We start from the raw sequence: 10,607 nt of genomic DNA on the forward strand, positions 1-10,607 counted from the left end.
CGTTGATTTAGGGCCTTGACCAAATGCCAGTGTTTCAGGCGTTATCAGGAACATCTTCCAGATTTTCATCAGGAACAGAGACAAGTGGAGCTCCAACCAAGAAATGTCCTGGAGTGAGCGCAGTGACATCTGATGGGTCGTTTGACATTGGTGTGAGAGGTCTCGAATTAAGTATCGCCTCCACTTGAGTAGTCAGGGTCATGAACTCTGAGAGGGTTAGGACATGTTCGCCGATGACACGGCGGAGGTGATGCTTGGCACTCTTAACGGCTCCTTCCCAGAGACCACCTTGGTGAGGAGCAGCTGGGGGGTTGAAATGGAAGGTAATGTCTTGGTTTGAGGAAAATTCAAGAAGAGATGTTCGTTCAGCTGACTTGAAGAGAGCTTGAAAGGCGTTATTAGCACCAACGAAGTTTGTCCCGCAGTCCGAATATATGTTCTTGCAGAGGCCACGTCTTGACACAAAACGAGTTAGTGCAGAAATGAAGGCATCAGTTGATAGGTCAGTAGCTACTTCAATGTGAACAGCCTTTGTTACAAGGCAGACGAAGATACAGATGTACGCTTTTGTCAAACGTATTGAACGGAGGTTATGAACCTTGATGTTGAAAGGACCTCCGTAGTCCAACCCCGTGTTGAGAAATGGACGGGAAGGTGTCACTCGGGGTTTTGGGAGATCACCCATCAGTGGAATTGAATTATGTGGTTTGTGTCGAAAGCAGACAACACACTTAAAAATTCGAGAGCGTATTGCACTGCGGGCAGAAAGAATCCAAACGCTCTGAGCTAGAAGGGATTGAGTTAATTGAAGCCCTGAATGCAAATATTTCTTGTGATAGAAATCAATAAGAATGTCAACCACATGATGTTTCTTTGGTAGAATTACAGGATGCTTAACGTCTTCTGAAAGTTGAGATGCATTCAATCGTCCACCAACACGAAGTAAACCTGATTTATCAATGAAAGGATGGAGACGTCGAAGTGATGAAGTGGTTTTAGATGAGTTGTTTTTCAACGCTGGGATGTCATCTCCAAAAACCGTTTCTTGAACCTTCTTGAAGATTGTCAGTCGACTTTGAGTTAACTCAGATGAGGTGAGAGGGCCTGAGCACCTTTTTGAGTGCCGGAGGTTATAGATGAATCGTAAAATGTAACCCATCACTCGTGTAAGTTTGCTGAAGTGAGAGAATCTAGTGAGGAGTTCCCATTCTTGAGTGGGTTTTATTGTAGATATAAGAGTGGTAGGTGACTGAGGTTTATTTTCTCCTGTTTTTGTAATATCTAGAGGAGTAAAGTTTGAGGATGGCCAAGATTCACTCGAATATTGAAGCCATGGGGGACCAGACCACCAAAGTTCGTGGTTAGACAATTCTGATGGGAGGATACCTCGTGACGCGCAGTCAGCGGGGTTATATTCACTGGATATGTGTCGCCAGCAATGATTAGGTACTAATTCTTGCACCTGCGCAACCCTGTTCCCAACAAAGGTCTTCAATCGATGAGGTGGTGTCTGCAGCCAAGTTAGGGTGATAGTAGAGTCACACCAGAGAATGATGGATGAAATCTTTAATTTTATCTTGTAAATAGAAACCACATAGGCTACTATCTGGGCAAGAAGATGGGCGGCGCATAGTTCCAAGCGTGGAATAGTAAGTTTTTTCAAGGGAGCAACCCGAGTTTTTGACATAATCTGCCTGATTGTGACAGTCCCATCACTGAGTTCACAGCGCAAGTAAACAACTGCAGCATAACCATTCTCGGAGGCATCTGAGAAGCCATGTAATGCAGTAGTGCATGCTCGTGACACTTGAAGAGCTCGAGGAATTGAAATCTCTCTCAGGCTGTCTGTAGATGAAGTGAAACTTTGCCACATTTCGAGTAGGGCAGCCGGAAGTGTTTGATCCCAATCCAATCCTTTGGTCCACAAGAGCTGCATAAAACGTTTTGCCCACATCACAATTGGGGAGAGGAAACCACAGGGGTCATATATTTGTGCAATCACACTGAGCACCTGACGCTTTGTAGTTGCGCTTGCGGAAAAATTAAAATTGTATGTAAAACAGTCAGTAACTGGAGACCAGTGAATGCCTAAAATGGTGTGATGAGGCTGTGAACTATCTTGATGGAACACCGGAGTCTCTCGATGACCATCTGGAAGATCTAGAAGAAGTCGACTGGAGTTGGAAGTCCATTTCCTTAGCTCGAAGCCTCCACGTGCTAATAGGGCGATGAGTTGTCTCTGGAGTCTTAAAGCTTCTTCTTCAGAATCTCCACCAGAAATCACATCGTCAACGAAGGTTTGTGTTCGAAGAATCTCTGCCGCTTCAGGGAACGAGTCGCCTTCATCATTGGCAAGTTGGTGCAAAGTCCTGATTGCGAGGTATGGTGAGCAATTGACTCCATAGGTTACTGTGGTAAGTCTGAAGGTAGAGGGTGGTTGATCTGGACGAGTATGCCATAGGATATACTGAAACTTCTGGTCCTCAGGATGGACTTTAATCTGTCTGTACATCTGCCTTATATCACATGAAAAAACTACACTATGAGTTCTAAACATGAGCAACAAGTCACAAATGTTGGTTTGCATTTTTCTTCCTGTAAGCAAAATATCATTGAGAGATGTACCATTGGAGGTTTTTGCGCTAGCATCGAACACAGTACGTAGTTTAGTGGTACTGCTTGATTCCTTCAACACCCCATGATGAGGTAAATAGTAATGCGGGGCGGATAAGTCAACATTATGAGCAAGTTCCATATGTCCCGAAGACGAATAATCAGACATGAAGTCGAAATATAGAGATTTGAATTGAGGTTGAGCCTTAAACTTTTTCTGAAGTGAGTGTAGTCTTTTCTCGGCAGCAAAGACAGAATTTCCTAGAGCAGGGTGTTCAGTCTTGAACGGTAGTCGGACGCAATATCTGCCAGATTGGTCCCGAGAGTGAGTAGAGAGGAAGTGTTCTTCACACATTTTATCATCATCTGATTGCTTTGATGCGACTGGTGGCTCCTCCTGGTGCCAAAACCGCTGGATAGAATTGTGCAGTTCAATGTCATTGACTGCCAAAAGCATGGTTGACATGTGAGAACTAGTGTCATCATCCAGCTTGATTGCACAGGGTGCGTCACCCATTACCAAAAATCCAAAGTGTGAGCCTATTAAACTTGGTAGGTTAGGCCCGAGGTTGTGAACTGCTTGAGTGAGCATGAGAGGGAAAAGTGATCCACCTAAAAGAACATCAATCCCACCAGGTAAATGGAACATGGGATCAGCCAAAACGTAAGAATTTACCATCTCAATGACACCAGAGGATATTGGCATGCGGGGTAAATCAACACATATTTTATCAAGAATTAAAAAAGTTTGATTCAGTAGAGATAGTTTTTCCATTCAATGTCTCTACCTTGAGAGAAGTGGCACCTTTACATCGATTAGGTATTTGAGAGAGGCCTACTACACTAGGCGCACTTTTTGTGCGTGAGACACATAAAAGTTGAGCAACATGTTCTGTGAGAAAACATGATTGACTACCAGAGTCAGCGAGAGCTCGAAATACATGGCTAACTCCGGTGGGCGATACCAGCTTCACAAGTAAAGTGCCCAACAACACTGTTGAGGGATGATGTGTTGTGGAACATCTTTCTTGACTAGTCAGGGCTGATGAGAGTTGAGATGATGAATTTTCTTGATGAGCTGAGGAAGAATCACGAGTTGAAGTCTGAGGCGTAGCCTGGTTAGATGATTGACGAGGTTTACCATAAAAATGTAATAAAGTATGATGATTCTGATGGCATGTGTAACAGCTCGACTTAGATTTACAGTCACTCAGTAGATGATTCCCTAAACACGATGTGCACCGCTTATTCTCCTTTACAATCTGGTAACGGGCCTTAGGATCCTTATCTTTAAAGACCGAGCATGTATACACCTTATGATCAATTTTGTTGCATACAAAACATTAAGTGTACTTAGGGTAGGATTTGCTTTGATCACCAGAATGATAAGTCAGCATAGACACCTTATTACCTACCGATGATTTGTTGAATCTTGAGTTAATATATGAATTATCAGGTGTTGTTTTCACATTATGACTGTTGTGGAGGTTTGCTTCTTCAATTTGATTACATTCTTTAGTGAGAAACTGAATTAACTCAGTCACATTAGGTAAGGCAGGGTTATCACCATCACTGTCAGTGGGGTTATTAATTGCACGAAAAATCTCAAATCGTTTCCTTAAATCACTATCCAGTTTTCTCAAAAGCATGGCAGACAAAAGGTGATTATTTTTTGTAGCAATTTTACTATTTAAGCCTTTGAGTGCTTGAATGTTTTCATTATATAAATTTACAAATTTTCTCATTTGTTTTGAGGTGTGATTTACTGAGGGTAAGTCAAGAATCTGATTTAAGTGCAGAGTAACTAATCGTCTAGGCGAATGATACCGCTCTTTCAACAAATCATAGGCTACTGTGTAGTTTGCATCAGAAATAGGCAGGGATTTAATTAAATTCAAGGGTTCCCCAGAAACAATGCCTAATAAATACTGAAATTTCACCACATCAGACAAAGATGAGTTTTTATGAATGCTAGAATCAAACAAATTTATAAAGGACACCCACTCCAGAGGTTCACCACTGAAATGTTTAAGTTCAAGCTTGGGTAAGCGTACAACCGAAGGTTGTGGAGTCGGAGTCTTATCACTCTTATTTTTTGAGGATTGAAGTTTACTTTCAAGGTTGGCAACATTGGCATTAATGTAGTCAATTAATTCATCAACACTATTTAGAGGAGCATAGTTGGGTTGAAAGTTAGGATCTTTTGCTAATTCAAGTTCATGGCAGGCATCTAAAGCCTCAGAGAAATCATCTCGGAGTTTATTTACAGACTTAGCCCGAATCAAAAACCTTTGCTGAATATCCTTATCAGACACTTTCTTGGACAAATCATATATCATCTGAATTTGAGTGAAGGCATTATCCTTTCTTGCATTTACAACAGCAAGGGAGGTAGCCATGGTTGCCTAGCAATCTTCTGTTTTAACCTTAATTTAGGCCTATTTCCAAAAATTGAGAGTAAATATTAATAAATTGCTATATCTTAGTGAGCACTGAAGGTTAGGTTCATGAACCAGTAAATAACCAGCTTGGTTTGTCTTTATAAAATAATAAAGCATAGGCTATGATGATAAAAATATAATAAAGTTGTCCAAGTGTAGTACTGTAGGCCTAACTATTTAAACTTGGAATAATTAGTTATATTTCAGTAAATAGGCCTACTTACAGCCACAGTCCAAAACATGACAGTATTTCATTATTCAAATCAATCAGCAGAAAGTCCATTTTCTTCTTGTATAGATTATTCAATTTTATTTTGTAACACTTTAAGTTGAAAAAGTAGAAAATATTCTCAACCCATTAACTAAAATACATTTCACTTTATAAGTCCACTACATAAAGTAAAAATAATGCCAAACTAACCACTGCCACTTTGAAGTTGAAGTTTGGTCGGCAAAATGAAAATGTAAACAAACAAGATAATGACAGTTAACGATCAGCTGATCGTTGCAGAAAATATTGGAGTTTGCCGAAACAGCTGCAAAGCAGCGCCTATGCAAGACGCGGAGAGTTAGAGAACTACTATTGCATGTAATGAACACTGGGAATATTGTTGTGACAATATGATTGGCTGAGCTGGAACAGGTTATGTGCGCGCATGCGCCAAGTGGTATGATTTAAAACATGACATGGACATGAACTAACTGAACACTGACGGACTGACGTCACTGACTGGACAGAATGACAGAATGTCAGTCAGAAAGAGAAAGAGAGATTCAAAATGGCGGAAATGAGCAATGGATATATTTCCATAAAACTGGAAAATGATATGGCTCGAAATGACCAAATGTTACGTATGAGTGTATTTATTTAAAAATTGAATATTAAAAGTGATTATTCATAGGTAAATTACGAAGGACCACCGCAAATTACATTGCGGAAAATAATAAGAAACTTGAAAACATGTACCTTTACAAACTCCAGTGCAGACGTAGGGGGGAAGTGGGAAAGATGGCGTATTTGAACTTCAGATTAGTGTCGGCGCTGTGACGAACCCTTGGTAGTTGGATGTTGGATGAGACGATTTTCGCTCTTCTTTCTGCTTGAAGGCTTGATGTTCGCACGTAACGCTAAGTCTTTTATTGTTCGTGGCCACTTTAATTACACGGAAGTCGCGACACCGCACAGGACACTTTGATTACTTGATGGTGCATGAGTCGTGAGTTAATAAAACGCAAATAAAAATACTACTTGTCACTAAAACAACAAAAATAACTTCAGAATAAGATTGGGCAATATTAATTGCAATAAAAATGAAAACTGAAACAACTTGATGAAATAATGTAAATGGAAATGAGATTAAAAGAGGTGGCCGGTACTAGACCATATTAATAGGGCCGTGGACAGAGAGAGAATGACCAGGATACCTGTCTGAGGCGAACGACAAGCGATAAGGACAATGACATGAATAGAGCGATAAGATTGTTGTCTGAAGATAAAACGGACTTGGGTTCTGTGGCTTTGGCGTTTGGCATTACCATTTGTATTTAAAATAAAATAAATATTCTTCTTTAGAATTAATATAAAGTTAATAGTTCCTTTTCCTTCTAAATACTTAACAAGTACTGCTTAGTTAAATTTACAGTGACAGCTGGATATATTGTACTAACACAAAGTTTGTCCTTTCTTTGACACACCTTGTTGTCAACTTTGCCATTTATTTATATCAATAATAAAAAATATAATTACAAAAGCATGTTCTAATATTTAACTTTAAGTGTTGTCATAAGTATACCATGCCTATCCATCTATATTCTTTATAGAAAACAGGCCAACACGTGATTTAACATTAGCACTACTTTGTGGTTCTACAAGATTACTGTGTTTAGTTGTGAAATACATCCCGTGATACTTGACAATTGCTTGACTCTGAACACTGACAATGCATAATATAGAACTCACAAAAATGCAAATTTTTGCATGATTTACCTCGAAATGCATATCAACGTTTGAATAAAATGAAATAGTCATTTTAGTAACTAAATGGTGAATTTACACTCTTGTTACACATTTAATCTTTCCTACAGTTATTATTAACCATATAAATGATTAGTCTTTCAAACACAAACACTGCAACAGCTGATCGCAGTTGTAGTATCTGTAAGTGTTGCCAACCTATTTCCAAGCGTACCCTGATTAGGTGCATAATAAAAGCATGCTGTTTTGAGTTGAATAGTATTACATGCATTTAAAAATGTATATAAATAAATAAATGCAAATCATCCTAATACTGGCCACCAGTACTATAGTATGCACTGCTTATGGAAATCGGTGCAACAGACTGGACCATCTGTTGACCGTACTCTGTATTTACATAATATATTCCAATATACTTAAGTTGAGCATATACATTTTATTTTATTAGGTACATTCAAAACACATTTCCTTACTTAAGTGTGTATCTTTTGAACAATTTAACACAAACTAACAATATTTTAACTAATTTATATTTATTGTAGAAACATATTCAGGTACCAAGCACGCGTAATAAATAAAAACCTTCAAACATACATAAAATAATACTGTAATACAATAGACCATACAAATAATGATAATTTTAGTCTTTCCTTATCTAAATAAATATACAACAATGTAGACACTGTTTACTTTATTAAATATTTTACAAATCCCATACTACCCCTGATAAGTATAAATGGCCTAAAATCACAATTAAGATCACTAAAAATATAAAAAAAAATACAAATTGTAATTAAGGCTACGAGAACGTCGCAATCCATTTATAAAAGGCAAATTAATAGTAAGGTTAGGCATTGAAGAAGGGGTAGCTAAATATTAGTTTACATAATCAACATATGATTGATATATACAATAGTAAGAAACAAGGAAAAACTAAATAATGTGTTTTAAATATATATTTTTCTTATCTGTGATTAGAAATAATATACGAATGATTTGTGAATTTTTCATCAAAAATCTAAAAATGCTCATCTAAAAATCCAACAAAGTAATTTATGTAGTTATTTTAAATCATTTCATTTCTTCTACTGCATTATTATAATCAAGAAGAGACGATTAATTCGCAAACGAAACCCAGACCGTTTAATATGTAAAATATAAATCATAAAAAATCTTTTTTTACATGATACATATTATGCAGGTGTTCTGCAAAAAAAATGTCTAAGTAATTTATAGCTTACAAAGGATATCACCAAAATGTGTTACTTAAATGTCAGAGGCAGACTCAAACACCTTTGGGTAGGCTTTAACAACACGTTTGTGTCACGCAGTGACATTAAAACCTGCATATCCTGGTCCTGGTTTATTAAGATAGCAGCAGTAATTAATAGCCTTTTTTGTTTACAAATCTAAGACGTGGGTATAGTAATAAATATATTGATTAGGTCATCAGGGAACTACAACGGTGATCCCTAAATTCATTAAGCTCATTCATTATATTAATATAAACTTAATCTGATCCACAACCGCTACAATGGTAAAAAAATTTTTTTAACAAAATACAATTTTAGAACAAAAAGTTAAGAACGACAAACGCCATTCAGGAAAAATATAAATTATTACATTTTTGATTTCACAAAAACAAAAATAACCAGTTCCTTGTGATAATAAAATAATATTAATTTTCTACTTAATAACAATAAACCTAATCTTTTGGCCATCATGCTTATAAAAAAGGATTGTAATTGTATTATATGTGGTGGAATGATTTATCAGTTATTTAGTCCTATGTAATGATAATTTCTTTATCCGAGCAAAATGTAAAACAATTAGTATATCCCAACAATAATATAGGTTTAAGTATTATCTTTTGTTATTACAATGGTTTACTTGTTCATAAACAAATCTAGGAATTATAATTTATAAGCTGTGGTGAAATTTACAAAATATATAAAAATGGGTGTCCCATAATATAGTCCATCCCTGGTAAATTTTAAAGGGGAGCAGTGCGTGAAAATGCTCAAAAAATTAATTTTTTTTAATAAATGATGATAAAATATTGTGTATTTTGTGCTGTTTGAGAAAATATATAACACTTTATACTTTGGATATTTTCTTACATAAGAAGGAATCTTTAATCCTCCATTAAGATAAATTAAGGAAACTACCCATTTTCCCGGGTTTTCCTGATTTACTAAGCTTGTAATAGTCTTATCTTCAAGCAAACTGCATATTTGCATTTAGGATAAAAAACTGAACAATTTGAGTACCCAGTACCCATAGTCTAATATTGTAAATAAAAATAATTTTCCCGGATTTTTTAAAGAGGGCCCTTCTGGATTCTACTGAGCCTGCCCTTCAAGGGTTCAAAGTGAATATCCGAAAGTTAGTTTTTATAAGTTTAGGTACCATTCTAAAGAAAACTACTTAACTCATCAAGCCCAAATTTTGCACAATACTTTCTGTTACCATGGTGAATAGTTTCATGCATTTCTAGAATGTTACCATTAATTTTACTTTAAAAATAAATTGTTTAAAAAAAAAACACAATTAAAAATTAGTAATTTTTATTTAATTTTATATTTTAAAAACTAGACCTAATTTCTTGTTTGTATAGCATGAAATCATAGAAAACAATCTAAGGAATGAATAAAAAAAAATTTAAGTCAATATCTCTAACGGTTTAAAAAATAAATGTACCTATCTAATCACATGTTTTCCCATAAGAATAACATTGGAGTGGTATTCGCGCTATCAAATTATTGTATCAAGAAATTATTGGTTCACGGTTTTATATATTTAAAGGAGTTTCAATACACGTTACTAGGGTAATGTAAATTACTTTTGGGGGTATTTTGAAATTCACTCCTCCGAAATAGGGGTCGCTGGGGTAACTTAAAAAAATACAAACCTCTATCAAGTAACACATAATTTTAAAAGTTATTAGTTAAAACGAACAATGTTAGAAGATGTGGTGAAATTCACAGCATTATCGCTTAAATGTTTTTTGCACAGAACACGTGTCATTAAACATGGCTTTTATAAAGAGAAAACAAAAACACGTGTTGTTAGTTTCCATTAATAAAACATTAAAATCTAAATTTGTAACTTTTATAAACAAATATCAAACAAAATAAAAGTTCTGCGGGCTATTCCTAGAAACCATTTACGACTCTTTGTTAATGTATCTTTTTTTACTGTAATATTTGATAAAGTAATTACTTTTAGCGAATTTCCCATATAGGGAATAAGCTATTTCCGTAGGTCTCATGGTAAGACCTAGACCCGGGACCGATTTTCTTTTTCGTTGTGAGGTCCCCAGAGGCCAAAAACACCATCCGTTAAAATTCATATATATATATATATTTATATATGTATATATATATTTATATATATATATATTTATATATGTGTCCGTTAGCTCGATAACTCGAGCAAAAATGATCCGATTTTGATGAAATTCGGTACAAACGTGTAAACATACGTTTATTCGAACGAGTTTGCGAACCAGCATGATCGGACCATGGGAACAGGGGTTTATGGGGGGTTTTATGGGGTAAAAATATGGTTTTCCCATT

General features: G+C 36.1%; 1 protein-coding gene across 1 annotated transcript; it reads right to left on the reverse strand.

Moving 5' to 3' along the window:
* Window positions 1–34: 34 nt before the first annotated feature.
* On the reverse strand, window positions 35–3,319 carry LOC128984937 (uncharacterized). The gene has a single exon (XM_054404306.1). It carries the CDS (start codon window positions 3,317–3,319, stop codon window positions 35–37), a length of 3,285 nt encoding a protein of 1,094 aa, XP_054260281.1.
* Window positions 3,320–10,607: the final 7,288 nt, after the last annotated feature.

The sequence above is a fragment of the Macrosteles quadrilineatus genome, unplaced genomic scaffold, assembly GCF_028750875.1.
Source record: "Macrosteles quadrilineatus isolate MER2022 unplaced genomic scaffold, UCM_ALF_1.0 Scaffold_2__2_contigs__length_208266976, whole genome shotgun sequence".
NCBI classification, from domain to species: Eukaryota; Metazoa; Arthropoda; class Insecta; order Hemiptera; family Cicadellidae; genus Macrosteles; species Macrosteles quadrilineatus.

Excerpts from the sequence above, each read along its gene's own strand:
- LOC128984937 (XM_054404306.1), bottom strand. The coding sequence starts at position 3,319 with ATGCCAATATCCTCTGGTGTCATTGAGATGGTAAATTCTTACGTTTTG.